General features: G+C 52.5%; 1 protein-coding gene across 7 annotated transcripts in view; it reads right to left on the reverse strand.

Moving 5' to 3' along the window:
- Positions 1-6,174: 6,174 nt before the first annotated feature.
- The window catches only part of NR6A1 (nuclear receptor subfamily 6 group A member 1), a 91,336-nt gene continuing 74,910 nt past the window's right edge, over positions 6,175-22,600 (reverse strand). For all 7 annotated transcript variants that reach the window (XM_054220476.1, XM_054220474.1, XM_054220475.1 and 4 more), the window contains 6 exons: positions 22,158-22,315; positions 21,051-21,278; positions 20,194-20,448; positions 15,950-16,071; positions 13,574-13,726; positions 6,175-12,564 (listed from right to left, as the gene is read on the reverse strand). In XM_054220476.1, coding sequence (XP_054076451.1) covers positions 12,476-12,564; positions 13,574-13,726; positions 15,950-16,071; positions 20,194-20,448; positions 21,051-21,278; positions 22,158-22,315 — 1,005 coding nt within the window. In that variant the 3' untranslated portion in view covers positions 6,175-12,475. The remainder of the gene's footprint in view (positions 12,565-13,573; positions 13,727-15,949; positions 16,072-20,193; positions 20,449-21,050; positions 21,279-22,157; positions 22,316-22,600) is intronic.

Here is a 22,600-nt window from a genome sequence, read left to right on the forward strand (position 1 = left end):
GGAGGCGGGGGGGCACTGGCGGGCGGCGGCGAGTGCGCCAGCACCCACGGCCATGCTGATTTACAGCCCAGGGCGGGAGGGAGGGGGCCACGGGCATGGGGCAGGATGCCTCCGGGAGGAGGACAAGCCCACAGCACCCACCCTGCCCCGGGACCTGCAGCCGGGACCTCCCCAACCCCAAGGGGTCTCCTCGGCAGAGGAGGGTGGGAGAGGGCTCCTCCATGCGTGGGGCCCTGTGCCCAGGGTCCTTGCAAGCTCACAGCGCCCACGCTGGCAGCTCCACATGAGCCAAAATGGCACCGGAGAGAAGTGGGACCCCTTGGGCCAGGGAGGTGGCAGGACAGCCAAGCTCCTGGCAGTGGAGGTGTGTTTGCCGCATGGGTTCTCCCACTCGCCATTGCCCGGTACAGTCCTGACCCGCGAGAACCCCACTGGCCGCAGAGCTCGGGTTTCCCATCGCTCTGCGAAAACACAAGGGCAGCAAGGCCAGGCACTGGGGTGAGAGGCCGTGCACGGCACCTCCTGTCCTGCCAGGGCGGGGGTTTACTCCCACCGCCAGCCCCATGCTCCAGCCATCCATCACGGCGGCATCTCCCGGCCTGTTGCACACAGGGACCCGCTCTGTGCCTTGTACCACAGCGACGACAGCCCCGAGGACGGGCTGGCCCGGCCGGGGGCCGCTGACACCGAGGGCGGCATGGTGGGACACACAGTCCTGGGCTCAGGGGTCAGGGAAGGGCTCGTCCCGCCCTCGGCATTGACGCAGCCCTGACACGGCACGACAGTGGCGGGCCCTGCAGTGTCCCCACACCGAGTTGGGGGTGGCAGGGACGCGCCCCCGGTGCTGCAGCCAAGGGGAGAGGAGCGGGAGCAGCGAGCTGCGCAGCCCTGCTTGTTTTTTCCTCGCTCTTCAGCTGAAGAGAGGAGAAAAACTAATGAAAACAGAGCTCTGGAAGAAGCGCCAGGCCCGGAGCAGCTTCCGCCCTGATCCCCAGCAATTATCAGCCGCATGCCAGATGTTCCGACGCAATGCCAATGTCAGAGAAAATAAATCTGTGGCAGGTTCAAGGTCCCTGCCGGGCCAGCACGCAGCGGCTCGCGGCTCAGCACCGCGCAAGGCAGGGACGGAGCTGCGGGGCGGCCGCGGCCACTTCCTCCGGCCGGGCATTGTTCCCCTGGGAAGCCCCGGCTTCACGCCCGCCGCTTGCTATTTTTGCAGCAAGGTGCTTTCAGGGGCAAATACGTCCCCGCCGGCCTTGGGCACTTTCCTTTGCACGGGCCCTTGCCAAGGCCGTGGCCCAGCTTCTGCAGCGGGCGTGCGGCCCTGGGTCAGGGCCAGTGCATGGGCCATGCTGCAGCCCGGCAGGTCCCGGCCAGTGGTGTAGGGAGGGCGGATTTGGGAAGGCCGCTCCGGAGTGACCATGCAGGGGCTGGGCAGGGCTGGCTCCCAGCAGGGCAGGCATGTGGGGCTCCAGCACCGGGGACACCCAGGCCCCTCTGCCACATGGCCACCAGCCACGTGCCACCACCGACACCAGGGCCCCCTGCAGCGGCAGCACCAGTCTCCTGGCCAGGCTGCTGCTCTCCTTCCCTGCCCTGAGTTGGGCTTGTGCTGGGACATGGGACCAGCAGTGCCCGAGGAGACACGGGATACCCCAGGCAGCGCGTGCCCGCACAGGCAGGAGTGGCCAGCACATGCCGAACCCATCCTGAAGGCTGTGCACAGCCCTAGGGCTCCCTGGGGACAGGGAGGAGGTGCAGACTGGGGTGACATTTCGGTGGTCACAGCACCCAAGAGGGAGGGACAAAGTGGCCCTGGGCTTCCAGCCTCACGGGTCTCCAGGGATGCGCTGGGGAGGGGATGGCTAGTGTTCAGGGATGAGGATGGACCCCAAAGTCGCTGCTCTGCCACAGCATTGTCACGGCCAAGAGACCAGCACAGCCCCTGCTTCGTGCTCCCAACGGGCCCAAGCACCAGCACATCCATCACCAAAGCCCCAGGTTTTGGTCCAGTGACTGCCCTGCCCCATCTCTTCCTGGCCAGGTCATTGGGCCAGCATGGCCATGGCACAGCCGGAGCCCATGGAGCTGCACCACCGTCTGCAGGCTGCAGCCATGCTTTGGCTCCTTGCTGGTGCGTAGCCTTGATGCTCAGCAAAGCATATCTCCTGCTTGGATTTTATCTCCATCCACTCAGCTTATCGGCGGCGGGGCAGCCCTCCTGCCTGCGCCACGTTCCTGGAGCGTGCCTGCAGCAGGTGTGGTCAGCACTACTGTTTGCCAAATCTCGCTGCCTGCACCGCTGGCTGCCCGCAGTCCCTGACTCCGGGGCCCATGCCGATAATGCACGCGCGGCGAGGACTTTGGCGATAGCATTCCTGATGACATTACCTTGTCCTCTGCATTCTTCCGATGCCACGCACGCCTTCGCTCGGGGGTGCGGGCGGGCCCGGTGCATGGCGGCGTGTGCAGATGGTGCGCAGGCAGCGCCGGGAAGTGCTGGTGGTCTCCTCCCGGGAGGACTCATTGACATATCAGTCACATAGTTCTGCATAATTGGGACTTGGATGCAGCCTCTCTTTATGTTTCCTCTTGGCAGTTGCCAACAACATGAAGCACTCCTGGGTCAAAATGACAGCCTTTTGTTTACTATTCCTGCTTATGTGCCTCATTTTCTTCAAGGATAAGAGCTCTTTATAGGAATCTTTATTGTGATGAGGTTAGCAGAGAGAAAGATTTCTCTCCAGCTTTCTCTCTCTCTTTCACAGCTGATTAGCAGGGTCAGCCCGTGGGGACAGCGACGTGGAGCTCGCATCCAGCACCCACCTTGGGGTCCCTCTGGCCACGAGCCCCGTCTGCTCTGGCACAGTCCTACCCCGCCGGCCCCACCACCGCACAGCCTCAGGCAGGGTGTCCAGCCCGTCCCGCACCCCCACGGCACTGCTCCCCTCCGGCTTGGGGGGGACTGCATGGAGGGGATGCCACCAGCCAGAGCAAAGGTACCATGAAACCCAACCACCTCCCAGAGCTTGGGCAGGAGCTTACCGGGAGCACGCACCTCTCCAGCATGCAGCCGTGGTGGCCCGTCCTTCATCTGACCTCCACGACAGTGACCAACCCCTTCAGAAACGCTGAAAGCAAATCTTGCACCTGCACTTGACAAACCGAGACATGAGACTCATGATGGTCCAGTAAAAGGAGACCCAGCAGTCTACTGCAAGCAATAGACTGGTTTCCAGCTTTGCACTCCAGAGGGACAGAGACTGGGCAAAAGATGAGGAGAAATGTGAGAGCAATTGGTGACAAGATGGGGAGAAGTTCAGGGAAGAGATGTGGCTGGTGATGGACATCAGTGGACCCCAGCCCAGACCCAGCCCTTCAGGACACCCCACAGGACCATTCCAGCAGATCCTTCTCCCATCACTGGGTTGACACCACCACCATGACGTGGTGACCCAGCCTCACCTCGCAGCCCTGTCCTGGCTAGTGGCCGTGGGGTGACGCTCCTGGGAACAGCAACTCTTTCCAAGAGGAAAGCGGCTTATCCTTGAAAGTTACTTTGCGAAGGTCAAGAGTGGGACTGTGACAGAGCAGCCTGACAAACACATCTCCCGAAGTCCTTGGGCCCGATAATGTATGTCCCATGCAATGTTGACACTAGTGATCCACCAAAGATCAGGTTAACAAGTTTGACGTTAGTGACAGCGTGATTTGTTCAGTGCTGGCTCTGAATTCATAGAGCGGCTGGCCTTCGGTGATAAACTATTGCACTGCGTGCATGAGGCTGTGGCAGTTGTCACCAGCCGGAGCACCGAGATGAAAAGGAAGCAGAGCTCTAATCAAAATACAGTGGTCAGTAGAGGTTGAGCTGAAAATTAAAATGTGCTGGTACTTTTCCCCCTCCAGCCTTGCTTTCCAGGCAGCCCTTTGTGCCAGCGCAGGGCGAGGGGAGAGGCGGCCGCAGCGCGGCTCCAGCGGCTCCTCTCGCCTGGTTTGAAGGTGAGGACGAACCCGTCGCCCCACGTGTGCAAAACATCCTCTGCCACCTCCCAGCGAGCCCCGCCACTGCTGACCTTCAGGGCCCCCTTATGGGGAATAAATCCAGGGCAGCGCAACGTCAAAGCCGCTGGAGCTGCTCCGCGGAGGAGGAGAACTGCTGTAAATAAGAAAAATTAACACAATAGAGAGGGCAGGAGATGTGAGAGCTCGGCAGAAGAGCGGGGCAGTGCGGCTTATACCTGGATTGAAGCGAGGATGTGATAAACGCTCTGGAAGCAGCGGGGAGGGGGCAGGCGTGGTGCTGTGCAGGGAGGGGAGCGGGGGCCCCACGAGCTCGGAGGGCGATGGCCACCCTGCAGCGAGCAGCTGGGCAGGGGCAGAGGCAGTGCAGCCGTGAGGTCCGTGGAGGCGCTGGGGGAGACGGAGCAGGTCTGGGGCCAGCGTCTGTGGGGAACAGTACCCGGGGTGATGGGGAGCCAGCCGGCCACTCTCCCCTGCATCGCCTCAGCAGTCTGGGCACTGCTGCAGCCTCTGAGCACTCCATGTCAAGCCCATCTGTCTTCCCCGTGGCCGGTTCCTACCACATTAGGAAGAGGAGCAAAGCTTTCTCGATGGGAAAGGAAGATCTTCTGTAGAAACACCTCCAGCCAGGCTGCTGGAGCAGTTCCCCTTCCTGAACTGGGTCTTCTCCTCCCTCTCCCCTCTGCTCACCGCCTGCTCCTACGATGCCCTCGGGAAGGGGACATGCAGGGACAGCACGAGGTTGCGATGCAGGGCTGGAACAAGCATCCTCCCAAAAAGCGAGCTGTCCTGGTGCAAGCTCGGGACTAGACCTCGGGTGAGGCTGAACGTGCTCAGTGCTGATTTATGATCCAACACGTTTATCGTGTCTGCTGTGAGGGATTACTGCAAGCACAACGCTGCGTCTCGGGGGAAGGGCCGCTTCACCCGGCTGCAGGTGCCCCAGGGCCAGGTCAGGGCAGAGCATGGCTCCACTGCAGGACAGCCCAGCCCTCGCAGGGATCCCTCTGCCCCACGCAGGACCCAGAACCACCCAGTCCCTCCCCTGCGCATGGCCAGGGAGGGCTGAGCTCTTCATCCACCCGTCCTGCACAAGGAACCAGCCTTTCCCCATGGGACACATGCCTGCCAAGGGGGCTGACAAAATCCTTCAGCTCAGGAGAAGTGCAGGGAGAGCTGCATCCCTGTGTGCCAGAAGGCAGGCACTTAACTGCTATTTCTTTGCCGTAGAACTTCCCATTACTAAAATAAGTGGGGAAAAAAAAACCAACCAAACAAACCCTAAATGTTCTTAAGCACAAGAGCTCCTAAACATTAAAAAGGAAGAATTTCCATTTTCATGAGTTTAGCAATGCAGAAATGCGGGAAGGAGCAGTGGAGTGCGGGGGCCGGCTGCTCACTTGGAGCTGCCTTTGTGGCAGCGCAGCATCTCCCTGAGTGGGCCTTAACACGCGCTCTCTAATACACGTGGAAATGTAAATATGAAAAGTGCTTCTTAGTCTTTTAACACGCACCCACCTCAGTGACACGGGAGATCGTTAAATGATTTCTGCAGTGTCTCTCCAACGCGTGCTGGTCAAGGATTTCTGGTGTGTTTGCTTGTTGGGATTATTCCTGCCTGCAGCAGCTGCCACCGCACAGGTCTCCTCCTGCCACTGCTGCAAACCCTCCTCCTGCTGCACCTGCAGCGATGGCTGCCCACCTGAACCACCGCACGCTCCGGCCATCCCACAGACAGGAACCCCCCGGGTGACAGCGGTGACATGGCCGTGCTGTGCATGCCAACAGTGCGATGACCAAATGGAGAAAACCTGTCCTCCTACCTTCTCTTCTGGGACCTGGGCAGGGAAGGGGACCACCACGTGTCCATCACATGGCAGGGTCCAGAAGACCATGCAAACCTTTGCTTTGGCACAGCACCCGCTCCTGTCCCAGGGCAGGACCCCCAGCCCACAGCAGGGCTCGTGCACCCTCCCGAATCCCCAGCCACATCAAGGGCACCGAGGCTTTCCCAGACCCACAAGCGATTCCAGCCCCCACTGCTCCACCGCTGGAAGGCCGCCGGCAGGGCAGCGCTGGGCTCCACCACCCTCACGACCAAGGGAGAGCTGAAGCAGGACGGTGCAAGCGAATAGCAGATGCCACCGGTGCAGAACAATTCACATTTATTAGTTCATACAGCTAACACTCGCTAAACATGCGTTCAACACTTATTGGTCACATTTCCACAGGTAGTCAAGTCACAGAGCAGCGCAGCGGAGCAGGGGCAGGTCAGGCTGACAGGGACCCATGCCAGTCCCACCCCACGAGGGGGACCGGCTGTGCCACGGCGTGCCCCAGACGTGCCGGCAGAAACATTCATTTGGTCGTAGTGTAGTGACGGAGAGGCGGCTCCCGAGAGGCGCCGCACGGTGCCTGCTCCAGCTTGGGCGCTGCGGGGCGAGGGTGGCCGGATGCGCTCTCCTGCCCCAGCACCGGCTCTGAGCGTGCCAACGTTCACCGTGTGTCATGCCGAGGCAACATCCTGCTTCCCTGATTTAAGCAAGGGATCGTGGGAAAAATGAAGTGTTTTACCAGGAGAAACCATCACCTGGAACATCAGTGGAAGGACCTGAAGACCAGGACCAACCCACCTTGGAGATGTCCCCTAAATCAGCGAGGGGCCGACACAAGCAGCAAACCCTCTCGAGCTGCCCAGCACGCCCTCGCCCAGGACGTACGCACAAGGGCTCTGCGAGGTCCCAGGCTACAACCGCAGCCTCTGCATCACACCTGCACCCGGACAGAGCTGGAACCAGGCCCGTGGCTTGATGGGCACCAACAAAAAATAAACCGGCAAGAGCCACTCCGGGGACACACGGCCGCAGCCGCAGCACACTGCCCACGCTGTAACCAGCGGCTCGGTGCGGCAGGGGCCACGGTGGTCACTGCCACGGCACAGCGGTGCTGGCTACAGCAGGGTGTGCATGGCCGGGGGTCCAGGTGGGACGCAAAGTCAAATCCCGCAGAATGAAACGCTGTGGCAGCAACAGGAACCAGCCACAACCCATGGGAAGGACAAAAAATACTCCAGCCATTGCCCGTCTGGTTCTTCACTGGCAACAAACACTGGCAGGATTTTGTTTTTCCACACAATCCCTTTGAGATGATAAACAGGATGTCACACGAGGTAGTTTTGTTATGGAAATTGAGTCAATAATGTTATCAACTATTACAAGACATTTTATAAATTGAAAGAAAACAATGAATCACAAAAGGCTTTGTTAAGGTTGATCGTCATCTGGTTTCAATTTCTGTTTCTTTTTGCCCTTGGGGGCGTTTCTTCCACTGAACCATGTTGCTTCTTTCATAGACTTGTTAGAGGTCAGCTGCACAGGAGCTCTTTCTTAATTACTTTTTTTCAAGGGGAAGATATTGCCTGGATTGGCCTCACCAGCTTTTTGCGGAGCTGGTTTAAACTCAGATTGGCAGATCCCGGCCAGTGGGAGTGCCGGGAAGGGGGGTTTCAGCCCTGCAAACTGGTGCTCGGTGCCGGCACTGCCCACGGCTGCATCGGCTGGACAGGCCTTTGGTGGCTCCTGGCAGCCGTAACGGAGCCAGTTCCACAGGCCAGTGACTTCCTTGAGCAGTCTGAGTCTACAGCCTCACCCAGCCACGACGAGAAAGTCGTGCTGACCAGAAGGTGAGACGCTCTAACTCATAAGCGACAGACTGAGGCCAGAACACTGGGACTGGCTGCCAGGGAGCCAGTCAATACATTGAGAAATTCCCCTTTTCCACAAGCACTCAAACACATTTAACACCGAAAGCAGAAAGATGAGGTAATGTGGAAATACAGACAAACCTCTCCCAGCCGTAGGAGCTGCTGTGCCTTCAGTGAAAGCGTGAAGTTACCAAAACCGGTGGTATTTTAACACTTTGTTATTTCCCCGTCCAACAGCGCCGGTGAGGAGGGCCGGGCGCCGCAGGACGGAGGGGCTGCACTCCGCAGCCACCACCTCTCCACAGCCTGAACGGCACCCCGTGCCTTCCAGGTGCTCTTCCCATTAGACCTGAGCCTCCAGTAGGCAAACTTCCCACAAGCCCAACTGAAAGTTTTTTCCCCAAAAAATCTCCAGGGCAGGGCTTTATTCAGCTTTCAGTGGGTCCTCCAAACAAGTCATGAAAGAAGCAACTGTTGCAACATCAAAACTAGGGTTTCTCTGGGTCACATTTTAAATACTTATCCCTGAGCTTCTGTGTATTGCAAACAACACACCGTGAACCCAGAGAAACGCCACAGCTTGATACTGACATCCTATGCATTACCCTCGATTTACACATCATCTACAACTTAAAAATTAGCTTCATACTTAAACTAGTTCCCCAAGTTTCCCCCTTTCTCCTGCCTTTCGTGTGGCAGGGATGATTGCCGCTTATTATCCTGAGAAATACAGAAATAACAACATTTTCACAGACACCAAGCTTCATAGCTTCAAATCAGAACCAAGAAAGAAGAAAGAATGAATGGTAAATAGCACATTCACAGGAGAATATTTTTTTTTCTCGTTTTTAAAAATGTAGTAAAGATAAAAGAAATTCAAGTTTGTTTTTTTTTTGTTTTTTTTTTTGTTTTTTTTTTTTAAAAAGAAGGTTGGTTTGAAGGACAAGACAAACTCCTTAACCTGAGGCGGCTGCAGTTCTGCGCCGGAGTCTGAAGAGCGAAGGGGAGGTGCGTGGCGAGGGGGGGACGGGCAGCAAGCGGCACTCGACGCGGGTGCCCCGCTGGCTCTGCTGGCGCCACCGGCTCCCGTGGCCTCGCTCAAAGCATCCCCACAGCACCAGGGAAACGGGTGCTACTCGGGGGGCAGCTCCCCGGCACCGGGTGCCCCGCAACTGGCGATCCGACTGACCACCCCGCAAATGCCGAGTTCCCCCTCTGGGCTTTGTGTGGTGGGAGACGGCAAAAGCTCAGGATTTAAGAATTACAGGGACCCCCATGACCCGAAGCTCGCAGCGCCTCTGCGCAGCACTGCGGGCTGGCAGCCACGAGATGAGAAAAACGAATGCCGCTGGCATTATTAACAATTAGAAAAGTAGCTAACGCAGATGAAAAACGGCTGAAGAGTTGGCTCCTGCTGCGTCAATTTTGCTGTGCCCAGAGCCCATCCGTTTGGAGGTACCTGGCATCCCCGAGCACCCCAGTGGCCCCAGCAGCTGGGAGCAGCCGTTTCTGCGCCGGGCGATGCGCTTCCAGCCGTAAAACAGCAACTCGGACACCTTGGCAGAGCCCCTCCGAATGCCTGAGCACTTCAAATTTATGTCCCAAATCTCTGTTCAGATTAAAAGTAACTCTTCAGCTTTCCATCTGCACAAACGCTATGAAGGAGAGGAGGGGGTCAGTCAGCCAATTTATCTTTCAAATCGGGGATAAAAATTGACTTGTCATGGCAGAAAATTCTACCAAAGACTATTATTGTTGATTGATTCCTCTATGACAGAAGGTCAGATAAGCAACAGCAGATAGATACCAAAGATAATGAACTTCCCCCTACTAGCATTAAGCACAAATAAAATATGAGTCCCTGTAAACCGAATGTTACGTGAAGAATGGAACAAAAATTCCAACCTTTCCAGGGTGTCCTTCAAACCAAATTCACAAATACATCTAGTGCCTGACCTAACGTCTCTACGTCTCTAGCTACATTCCTACCTTCTCGTAATACCTGAGTTTGCAATGCAACACATTCACTTTACCCTGTTTAAAAAACACAAGTCGTTAGAGGACTTGGTGCAGAAGATATTAAGAATGACCGTCTGGAGAGCGAGGTTCTGGTCGGTGTATTACCTTCCTCCTTACTTGTCAGTTTAGTAAGGATTTTCGACTCCCTACAACAAATGGGTTATTTGGTAAGGGATACTGCTGCCAATCAACCTTTGTAAAATTTGCGTTATACAACAAAAAGTAGAAGCTTCTTGTCCATTTGTCATCATAAATGAATTTAGGCTTTTTGTTGTTGGTACAGCATTAGTCTTGGGAGTCTATTTTGGATAAACACAGAATACCTAATAGACTATTTTTGTTGGGTATTTGGCAATAAGATGACCGCTTTTATGTACACTAATTAAAACAAACTCTTATTCATCAACAGATTATAATAATTCAGTAACTGTAGAATAAAATTACTCCTATGCAATTTTAACAATTCCTTGAGTGTATAAAACAGCAAGCCAGAAGATAACCCGTAATAAAAAGATCATATCAAGCTATTTGGAAATTAAACTTAAAAGCTGAGAAATACTTTCTAACTTACAAACAGATATACTAAAATCTTCCCATTTACACTTGAGGTATAGGCTGTATGCAGAAGGCTTTCCTGAGAAACACGCGCTGGTCTCATTTTACAGTCAGTAAAAGTAAATGAGATCGACGGAACCACCTTTGGGTTGTGAAGCTCTCTCAAGCTGAGCTGCTGCTGCGCCCAGCAGCTGTTACCCGTAACATCCTCTTTAAATAATGAAAAATGAGCAGCTTGTGGACTTTTAGGAAAGGGAAACCGTCGAGCTGAGAGATGCCCAAGCAGGATGGCAAAGGCGGCGATGGCGCCGCGGGTCGGTGGCCAGCCAGCAGCGGGGCCCAGAGAGGTCCCAGCGAGCAGGGGCGGCCAAGGCAGGGGTCACAACCGAGGCAGCGCCCGCTGCAGGAAGGGGAAGGAAACACGGCTTTGGTGAATGAGACTTTTCTCCTGTTCACCATCATGTTCATTTTGGTCTCGCGGCAGCTTCAGTACCTCTGAGCACTACTCGCTCGGTGCCACAGGACAAGACAAAAAGGTAGCAGCTGGCTCCCCTACCCTGACGGAACTGAAGTTGTTTCCCGAAACATTTTTAAAACAGCATTCAAAAATTTGTTGATGAACCTTCTTGCTACATAAACGTCAGATTCATATCTAAGGACACAGAGAAGGAAATCCAGCCAGGGCGACACAGCTGCCTGCAAGAGTGACCGAGTCTTTGAACGTTAGTTCTTAACGACGGAGATGAGAACAAGAGCATCTCATCCAACTTGCCCACTACCACCACGAGCAGGAAGCCACGAGGTTACCCATGAGGGCACCCCAGTTCAGATAAATGCCAGCACTTCACAATTACTCAAACAGCTAACCAGCTGTCATCAAACCAGTTCTCTGTGCGGCGGTGGGCTGTGGAGGTTGCGAGATGGAAACCCCAAACCTTGCAACACCTAGGACAGAACAGTTTACCAAGTACTGCAGTGAACCCATTTCTTCCTGGTGAGAAGGGATTCCACAAGCAGCAGAACAGTCCTGGCAGAATACAACTATGGATCGTGCATTCCCTGAGTCCAGCAGGGAAAGCCACGCCAGAGGACACTGGAGTCCCCTGTCCCGTTACACAGGTCACTTTTAACCGCAGGGTGCATTAACTGTCCCCGTAACAGGCTGCTTGGGGTTGCTGCAATGCAGAAGCTCCGCAGTGGTCAGACACCACCTTGGAGGAATACGCTAGAAGGGGCAATCCTGCCTCTTCTCTAAGTAGGTTTTTCCTGCTTTTGTGAGCCTAAAATGGATGTTGAGGAAGTGATGAGAAATTACTTGCAGTTCTCTAGCAACAAGAGTACCTTTGTGTAACGCCAGGAGCCTGCTAGGAACTGCAGCAAGGCGGTTTCAGTCCAACAAGAAGGTGTGCAGCGGCAGCGAGAGTCTGGCTGTCAGGCTGGGGACAGAGCCCCCTCCTGCAGCCCCCAGGAGGGGACACGGCAGCAACCCCTCGCCCCTTGGGAGCACTACGATCCCGCTGGAACAGGGTTCAGGGAAAGCGCAGGAGCTACCACCCGCACCTGAAAAGTGTCCGGGGAAAAGAAACCAACTGGTGAGACAGACCCTTCCTTCATCTCCACTCCCTGCCTTTTTAAAATTATTATTATATTTTAAGAAAAAAAGCTTGGCACTTCTCTAACACCCACTTCTGCAAAATCGTCCACTTGGGACACTAACAGCTCTGTCGATGTGGTGAGGCCGTTTGCTCTCTACGACAAATGCTTTTGGGTACAAATCATGGAAAGAGCAGTGCGCGAACAGCATCTTCTCCTTGAGGTAGTCTTAGTCATCTCGGTCCCCAGCCCCCAAAATACAAAAGAACTAACCCTAACAAACACTGTAACATTAAACATCTTCACATTCTGTAAACCGCTGGAGAATGCATCTGCTGCATTCATACAGAACCATGTGCATCGTGTTGAAGATCATACATTCAACTCTGTCGTGAAATAAATATATAGGAAAAAGAGTAAAAAAAAAAACAACAAAAAAAAAAAACAACCCAAAAAAGATTCTTGCTACAACGGCAGGGACGGCCACCGCCCCGTCGCCTGCCCGATGGCGTTTGCCCCTCTCCCGGGGTGAGCCAGCTCCCTGCCTGGGGCACAGCGTAAGGCACCGGCCGGGGCGAGCTGGGCTCACTCTTTGCTCACACTCGTCTTGCAGGAATGTAGAACGGCCTTAAAAAGGAGAGGCAGCTGCTCCAGGGGGACGTTCACCATTTTTCCTGGTAAGAAAAAAAAAAAAAAAAAACAACCCAGAATTAGCAGCCACTCCTGAATCAGATTTCAGAGACACCTAAGCCAGCAACGCTGGCGATGGTTTTACCTTGAACCTCTCAGAGAAACAGTTAATCATCCTACTGCTACATTAGACATTTGATATTCATTTGGACACAACAGGATTTATTATTTACTGAATCGAAAGCTAAATAAATGGACAAAGTCAGATCAAAATGATTTCTCCACAATGGAGCAGTATTTATAGAAACTGGGAAAGACTAAATCCCACCTCTCCTCAAACTCCCTTGTTGATCTCAACGAGTAAATTACGAGAGCTACTCTGTGATTATTATCTAGTTCGTTACAGTGGAGTAGGATGAAGCATACGGAGCCTTGACACGGGGAAGCAAGTATCTCCCTTTGCCATAACATTCAGGAACAAACAATGTTTTAGTAACACCAGATCTTGTAGATCCAATTAGTGACACAATTGCATTTGAAAGTTCACCTGCAGATTTCAGAGGTCCAGACGAGGTGAGACCTGGGGGTTACGCTGCAGAACTGCCCGCCGCTCTGCTTATCACCTGCTCCTTAATTACACGGCATTTCAGGGATCTCTCCGTTTCTTAAGAGATAACTACTCAAACCAGCATTTCGCCCTTTTGAGACAAAATGCCTCCGAGATGGAATTGAGAGGAAGAAAATAAAACGGGAACCTGACCGAAGCACTTAAAGGGCGGCAGGTCAGAGCAAGGCACGTCTCCCTGGGAGCGGGACGTCACACCAGCAGCACAGGGACAACCTGCAAAGAGCCGGTCTGGCTGGGGAGCCAGGGGTGACGGGAGATCGGCTTAAGGGTGGGGGAGAAGCTTTGACAGAAAAAGGTCCCCCACAAACATCCTCCACCAAAGTCGACAAGAATTTTGCTGTTATCAATTAATTTATTTTTTTTTTAAAGCAAATTTCGTAACTTGCACAACGAGATCCCAGTGGGAGAAGAGCTCAAAAAGTTACCTGCAATATATCGTATCTCTGGCAAACACATCATTAAATCCGGAAAACGGTTTGGCTGGTGTGGGTATTTGTACTCCGTGAAGTCCTGGCAAACATACCAATACCGCTTGTTCAGCTGCTCCAGCTGGGACGCGTTAGTCAGACCCCTGATGTCTGAAAACGAGTATGATTAGAGTAATGAAAACATGATGAAAACATCCTAGAAAAGCAGCAGGCTCACACTGATTGTCACTTCTTCGGGAAAGACAAATGGGTTGCTAGAACTGGGTGGGTAGACCCCAAGCTGGGTCCCTGCGTTGGAGACTGGTTTCTGACTCCCAGGTGGACAAACGCTAAAACTCCCGTCCCCCCTCCAGCATGCCAGCAGCGCGGACGCATCTTTACACGCGTGTCTGGGCACAGGATTTCCTTCCACGGGAGACCAGGATGAGAACAGCTCACGTCCTGAGCTGCTCCTCTGCAGCTCAAGGGATGCTCCTGGAGATAACAGCTCCAGCAACCTTAAATCCCCGCCTGCCTGGGGCAAAGCAGCTTTATGTCAAGGTTTAGTCCTCTCAGTGGATTCAGCGTAATGCTTCCTCAGACAGAAACGTGTTGATTGTAGCTACATCATCTTGGCTGAGGAAAGCGCTCGACTCTATAATTCAAGGTATCATCATATTTCTCCCCATCTGCTTATGAATTATGTCATACGAGCTTTATAAACTTGTCAACTTCTTATTTTTAAATTTAGCTTTGACAATGTCAGGCAACACGCACAAAGGAAAAATGGCCGTTTCCAAGCCATCAAAGCGGCAGGAAGCCCCGCGGCCAGCGCGCAGCGTGATCAACGGCACCGGCTGCTGGGGACCCGGACGGACCCAGCACGGAAGCTGCGGACCCTCGGAGCAGGCTCAGAGCCATGAGCCCATCTGACGGAAGAGGCATTTATCTGCTGCCCAAAAGCTGACTTTTAAAAATTATTCTCAGGTATTTCACATAAAAAATTGCAAACTCCAACTAAAAATAAAAGAAGACAGGAAGTTAATGAAAATACATTTTGGAAAACAATGGAGACAGCTCGAGAAGTGCATTATCCAGTGTCAGGAAACTGCCCAGGGAAGCAAACCGGAACCTCAGCCCGGCACAGATTGAAGCGTCAGCACTATCTGCTGCTGGAACGAGCTGGGGGGAGGGAGCCCGCGGCACATGTTTACAGACTGCAACTATCTTTCACAGCACAAAAGACTCCGGGGACATTTATTTCCAAAATTACGGCCGAAGACCATCCGTTAAGCATTCGCCTCTCAACAGTTTGCTTCATTTACAACATGAAGAAATGTCCTGCGAAGCCCCAGCACACGGCGGGGAAAGGTGACCCCCAGGCAGTGGCTTGAGGCAGCCCACAGGAGCGGGGAGAGGGACGAGCACCACCCGAGGAACAAAGCCCACCTCTTCCCAACCATTTCAGCCTGCTCCAGTCGTCAGGAAACGGCCAGGATCTTCTCACATGCTGAAGAATTACATGGATTTTGAAATGCCTAGGGTCTTGCAGCAGCCTGGGCTGCCAGCTTTAACACACGGGCTAGTCAACAGGACAACACAGCCCCTTCTTAGGCAGGACTCACTGCCTGCACGTAGACACTTCATTCACCATTACTTTTCACTGGGAAGAGTTAGCATTAGGTATAGAATCTAAAAAGTAGGAACCCAGCTAGGTGACCTAATCATATCGTCTGAAGGTGAATGTTGTAAAGAGTCAGAAAGACTCAAAAAAAAAAAAAAAGGGGGGGGGTGTGACTGCTTTTACAAATTCACCCTTTAAAGCAGAAAAATGAACAAATACATTTTCTGGTTGGGTGTGCAAATAGTCAACTATTACTTCAGGAAAAAAAAAAAGTCAGGTGAATTAACTGGTTTTAAAGCATCATTTAGTTAATTGCCTAAACAGTTACCTAAAGCAGTAATACTTTTAGATGACATTTCTTTGTCTGATGAAAAGCTCGTTAGCAGCTGGTAAGTCATCATGCACCCAAACCTTATCCAGAAAGGTTTCGCCAGCCTCTCTGCTCTGTTCTTATTCGGGTATTGGTGCCCTTGGCACGCATGTAAAACGACACACTTACTGTCCTTGGTGCCTGTATTCAAAGGCAATAAAAATTGCCTAAGCAAATGAATTAATTCACTTCCAGGATTTCTTCACGCGGGTACTCAAGTACCCTGCTCTGCAGGGAGCACGGTCTGCACCTCAGCAAACACGTGCAGAGAGGTTTCAGAGCTCGAGTCCCTTCGGGGTCTCGCACCCCTTCCTCCCATTTCTCTCAGGGAGGCAAAGGCTGCTCAGACTGTTTCAGAGAATTTCTCAGTGGGGCCGATACCTTCTCCGCGCCGACTCACCTTGATTTAGGAAGTTGATGGCTTTCATACACGCGTACTCCTCGTTGCTGACCTTCAACTGGTTAAATTTGCGAAAGAGGTAGATCAACCGCTCCATCACCTCCATCCCCTCTTCACTGAATCTGGAGGATAGAGATCACAAGTCAACATACACAGGACACAGTCCGTACAATAAAGGCAAGAAGCTTAGTTTTATAACTTCAGAGATTTTAACACCATGCAAGAGAATTAGAAAAGCCCTGTCCTTGGAGTGCCTCCCCCATTCAGAAGACAAGCCGTCCCCAGCAACGTTTCACCTCCCCACCTCGCACCATTCTTCAATTTGTGCTTTCCACCACTTGCAGCAGCCCAGCGTAACCCATGCTGGCCACCAGCAGAAGGCGGCCATCCCTGGGGGCCTGGAGGACTCAGGAGAGCTGGGATCAGCGCCGCTTTACAGCTCGCTACAGAGGAACGCTGCTTCTCCGCAACAAACACACTCAACCTCACACCCAAGTTGTTGGGTTTCAAACCCCTCCATTCTACAAAGCTGGTAAGTTAACGTTAACCTTTGCCTACTGAGTCAGTGCCATGCCCAGGCGCTGGCTCTGCACAGCACATTCCAGCGCAGCGGGACTCCCCGGTAGGGCTGGGAACACAGACCCAGACCCTCTGCACAGACACCGCCTCCCACAAAGGCCATTTCCAACAGCTAAAGTGCCTACAGTTTCTCCCTTCTGTGGAGAAATAGCTTTGTTTTAAAGACTGAGGAATTACTCTGACCCGTGTAGCACAGTGGCACACGCGTCTTTTATCTGACAGAGGTGCGGGAGCTCACCTCCCGAAAATTCCCGGGAGTGACTCACAGAGATCCAGCACTTCCACGCAGCTGTATTTATTGCCTGTTCGTTATGGTTTGTTAATTTTCCTTGGCTGAGAGCTTCTAGGGTGAGACATGCTGCAGGAAGGCTGGAATCCTTCTCATGAATGCAAGTACGCATGAAACCCCAAAGAGCCAACGCTGAGGGGAGCGGAGCTGCAGGCTGGTCTCAGGTTGAACTGCGCAGTCTGAGGAACACACCCCATTTCCTTCTCAACTTTCCCCCTCAAACAGGAGGTGCCAGTTCCATTGCACGTAATAAACGCATGTCAAGATCCAACCAGAAAAGCACTGCTGCTCGTGTGGCCTGTCAGGGATGCTCTGCTGGGATGTGGATCACCATCCGCGCCAGCCCTGGAGCATCTCACCAGGGCCAGCCCCATCACCACCCAATCTGTGCCGCCTCCTGAGAACAAGCTGCGCATCTCCCGAGCCTCCACACTCGCCAAGGGAAGCTGGCGCTGGAGGTTGGGCTGGAGAGGGCACACGGATGCACAGGGAACGTAAACCTCCCCAAAATCCCCTGGGAAGTGGCCTGATGGAGATTTTGTGGGTGCAGAATGAGGTCCTCCCACTGAAGGGGGTGTTGGGCTTCTTCAGGAGCAACGCCCTGCGTGTGCACCATGAAAGAGCCACGGCGTTGAGGAATAGGCAGTGGTGGAGCTGGAGGGCACGGGGGGCTGCCGGTGCCTGCTGGGACGCTCCAGGACCATCCTGCACGTGCCAACAGCCGGAATGGCCTCTCGGGAACACATCTCACAGCAGTACCCCCAGTTTCAAAGAAACCGCGTATTGCAAAAATTCTCAGAAGTGGGACAGAAGTGTTTAGGGAAGCGTCAGCTGCGCTCTGGCATTGTACAGCGCAAAGAATAAGAGCCCAGCCAGAAAGCCATCTTTGAATAGAACAAAAATAGAACCTTTTTCACTGAATAATACCTTATTTTGGCATGTGTGTTTGTTTACTTCAAAGTTATTTGTAAAATGCATGGTGGAGTTTGACCTCAGAGAAGTGAAAACAAGCTATCTGAACTCCGGGTCAGTTCTTCAAGAAAGTAATATTGTAAGCGATGAAAGCCTTGTCGGCTAATCTAAAGTTGTACAAGTTTTCTTGCTCTCAAGTTGACATTAAAAATCTTGCAGGTGCAAGATTGCAAAGCTCAAGAAGCTAATGAGCACAAAGACCACTCAGTCGTCTGTTGGGTTTAATTGTTTTTAGAGCATGCACATTTTTACCAGCCACTCATCACTTCATAAATCCAGGAGAGCTCTTCTCTCATTCCTGCAGTTGAACTGTCTTACTTTTCTCCGCATGCTTTCCTCCCCCTTTCGAACAAAGCTGTTCTGTTTTTCACAGCCCTATTTCTTCTCGAGGACTGACTCCTCCACACACTTTTCCTCCCAGTTTACACCAGGCAAGTTTCTGGCTGGGAGTTATCGGGATCAGCTGGAGAGGAGGGGGAGGGAAGCGCTATCAGGAGTGCTGGGGGAGGTCAGGAATCTATTCATTTCATATTCATCTCCAGAAAAACAGCACAATAAAAGAAAGCATTTGATCTAGCAGGCAAACAGAACGTTTAGCCAGTTGTTAGAAGTGATTAAAACGCAGGGGCTGTGGAGCTCATCCTATGCCTGCCTTCATCACCTACCTAAGCATCAGCACAGCTCCCGTCATTTTGCTAAATAGGAACAGAAATTAACCCCAAAGTGCCAGACTGTCACAGCTCAGTGAGGTTTCTTCAGCCAGCCATGAGATCTAATGGACTGTGGTTTGCAATCGTTACTGATCAATGCCAGAGGAAACGGGGGCTCTCTGAGAAAGCCCCAAGTCGGGCACCACTCTGTAAGAGCCCCTCACAAATCCACAGGGACGAGCTTTTCCACGCGTGCATCAGACAGGGGACACCCATGGACCACCCCACTGCCGCCTGCAGACAGGCACGCTACGGCTGAACTGCCACGAAGACAAGCGGGAGGGTGCCGTGCAGCTCGAGACCCCTCATATCTGTGCAACTGCCCGCTAAATGGCTTTTTCAGTGTGCATTTTCCCGTGTTACTAATGACAATTAACGATACTCAAACAGCTAAATCAGAAGAAGAGACTGCAGAAACATTCCACTCCCAAGAACACCTATTTTCATCCATGTGCACAGATCTTCTCTGAAGGACTTTCAAGGCGACCAGCTCTGAATTGCTGGTTTCTGAAGGGCGAGGATTCCTCCTTTGTCTTGTTGTCTTACCTTTTGCTTGTATTTATCACAAACCCAAAATGAAACAAACACTTGTCTTTTGAGGCTCTGACCAGGACAGCAGGAACAAAAGGACGGCTGAATGCAGAACAAGTGTTATTGTGGGTTTCTATGACCCTCACTGCTCCTCGCAGGAGCAGCACCAGATGCACCATGAATGGCTGGGCAGAACATCACCGTGGAGGAACCTGCCCCAGGAAACGAGACACCTGGGGCCAGCTCTCGGCTCCTCCGCCCTGGCCTCAGCCAGCCCCTCTGGTGGGCAAAAAGAGACACACAAAGGAACCTCAAGGAACCGTTTGATGCTGCGACGGCCGAGGGCCACAGCAGAATTTTACATCTCTGCTTATCAGACACTTCCATCCCCTGGTGACTCTTGCAAAACTGCCAAGGCCAGCAAGGGCAGAGCGCAGACAGGGCAGATGTTAAAGGGAAGGGTGGGCAGCAGTTTCTGTAAATCCTACGTATTCTGCCATAATATTGTGAGATCGCAAGTCTGCTACCAAAAGGAGGATCTGTCTGGCACCAAGACCACAAAACAAAACACCCAAACCAAAAAAAAAAAAACCCAACACCCTCACCAAAATGATAAATGAAAGGCAGGTTCCTCAGAGCATCAGATAGTACGTACTACGGAAAGAACAAGAGCTAAGTTGCAACATCTTTAAATTTATGTAATCAAAACAATGAAATAGCAATTAATAATGAACACTTTGATAATACAGACAACCGGCTTCGTGAACAACCTTTACACTGGCCCAAAGGGTTTTTAAATAAGACCTTCTGTCCCGCATCTCAGGGTTACCCAAAGCGTTGGTTAGTTTTACTCTCCCCATAAAAAAGGGGGTTTGTAGCGCTGTGCTGGAGGACGACAGCATTGCTACGGGAACTTCAAACACGTGTACAGCACCCGCACCTTCCCCTGCAGAAGGGAGTTCTGATTCATCACTGACGAACCATGGTACTTTCTAAGCCTGGAATAACCACTCGCTAAAAAATAAAAAAGGAAAACAGCCACGGGTGAAGAGGTGGTTAGCTGGTCACAGGGCCAGAAACACGCACCCAACCTCCATCCTCCTGATGGCTCCTCCATCTCTAGAACTTGCTCCCTTTCCTGCAGGTTCAGCCTGATGTCTCACCTGTGCAGCTCATCATCAGAGGGAGAGTACTTGGAGGTGACATCCGCGAGGTCACCAAAGATCTGCTTGCTGTAAACAGTCAGCGAGGAGAGCAGGATCAGCTCCTGCCACGTAGAGCTGAGCAGGCAGGTATAGTCCTTGATGGAGAGCTCGCAGAAGAACGGCAGCTTCTTGATCCAAGCAATCTGCCTGAAAAGCAATTCATCCGCCAGACGACACAACAACGCAAACAGCTCTGCCTGAGTCACTTTATACCTGCAGGCACAGTTAATATGAAGGCATAAAAACAATTAACAACATTGAATGACATCATCTGACGAGGCACTTGAAAAGCAAGGCAAACGCCACATGAATTCACGTTCAAGTGCCTACCGTGCCGGTGCCCAGGGTGTCACCTGGCGCTGGGAGCAGCGATGGCCATCACCCCGATCCCCAGGCTCACCCACCCGCCAGCACCCAGCCTGCTGGGCACGGGGTGGCCCCGCAGCTCTTGCCAGTGGATTGACTACCCAGCTTTTTTCCCACCCATGTGTATTTTTCCAGCTACCGCGCTTATTACCATGCCTTTTGTACAGCTAATACAGTCTCAGGGCTGAAACCCATCACACCCCATTCCCACACAAGGGCACAGGCCTCCCATGGACGTGGTCTGGTTTGCTGCTTGCACTACGGCTACATCTTCTCCCAGGGGAGATGCTCCCTGTGCCCATGGGGCCATGACAGCAGGCACCCAGCCGCCCCCCTCGCCCCCAGCAGCCTCCACCGCGTGAGCTGGAGCCATGGGTGCAGGCAGGGGCAGCCGGATCCCAGGGACAGCCAGGAACACGCAGCCCCAGGCAGCCCCTGGCACCACTCACCCGTCCTCAATGAGCATCGGTGTGCCCAGTGGCTCCAGGTCCTCTGCTGACACCAACTGATTGATAAGACTGTGTGACTGCGGGTCCAGGCTGCGTGTCTGGGGGGGCATCAGAGCTGAGTGAGCAGAATAGCTAAAAAGGTGCGGGAGGTACTGATAGTGCGTGGACACCGGCGTCCCAATATACTGATCCCTGAGTGCAGCGAATCCATTCAGCTCCACGGACCTACTGGAAAAGGAAAAGCTTTTTAATATACCCCCAAAAATCCACCCGATTCATTAAAATTTTGCATTCAGCTATATCAGAAATGTTAATAAAAATAGGAAAATAAACAGTATGGAAAATGCCTTTGTATTTAAACCCTACACTGGAAATAGCTGAGAGTGTGCAGACCAGACACCTTATACTTGCCTCACCTCGAGCCTGGCTCAGCGCTTGTTCTACTAACAGAGACGCGGGAACTGCTGCCGAGCAGCCACTCGGAGAGTAAAACAGAAACCCAACTGTACAAAGCATTTCCAGCCCAGCTTCCTTAAAGGGCCAGAATTTAGGACTGTAAACTATTTACCCAGCCAGTGAACACAAATAACTCCCAGCTTAAGATGCAACTGCAAGCAGATGGAACGCAAGCCTGAGCTTCTCGCCATGTTTGCCATCTAAGGCTACGTCAGGAGGCTGGCACTAACAGTAACTGACCTTAATGTAACACCACCAATTAGTAACCTAAATGGAGTCATTTATTTTCAAAATCCCAGCGCGGTGCAGAAAAAGAGCTTATACAGAATGAGCAGCGAAAGGTAATCGAGTTCCTGTGATCTGCAGAAAAAGCTATCAATACAAACCAAGAGATATATTTTAAATATAATTTTAACTCAATATTGCTTTCTTTTTCGTTTGCTCACGAGCATTTCACCTCCCAGTTCAATCCTCTGCAATCCAGTGGCTGGCTGTCTTAAAACACAATTAGAGACGTGAGACTCCACAGGACGCTCAGTTTATGCAAAGACGCGCTCACGGCGCATTTTTCCTACATTGACCCAAAGTACGAGTCAGGACAAGACAGACAAGATCACTGCAATATGAAATTCCTCCAGAGGCCATTCCCACCTTGAAGACGGAGTAGAAACGGGTGAAGGCTGGTTGCTCTCAGAAACTCCATTTCCAGGGGAACTATGGTCACTGTCTCCGTTGTTGCTCCATGACATGTTTGCCTCTCCCTCAAATTCTTGCCCAGACATAATTCTCTCAATCTCTTCCTCTGATATCTGTCAAATACAGGACCATTATCGTTACTTCAGCTGAGAACAGAAATAAGGCAGAGCCTCAGTCCACGGACACTTTGGCTGTACAGCCACATCCAGCAGAGCCAAAATCACCCCGCAGCAGGAGAAACGCTTTGCCATTCCTGCGGGTACCGCACCTTTCCTTTACATTGAAAAACGCACATGAAAAATTCTGTTTACAGCTAATCGTGGTGACCTCCAGTGCCTGCAGTACAAGTGACGATAGCACAGCAGACAGAAACGGACACATGAGAAGATGATGTCAAA

The sequence above is a fragment of the Rissa tridactyla genome, chromosome 14, assembly GCF_028500815.1.
Source record: "Rissa tridactyla isolate bRisTri1 chromosome 14, bRisTri1.patW.cur.20221130, whole genome shotgun sequence".
NCBI lineage: Eukaryota > Metazoa > Chordata > Aves > Charadriiformes > Laridae > Rissa > Rissa tridactyla.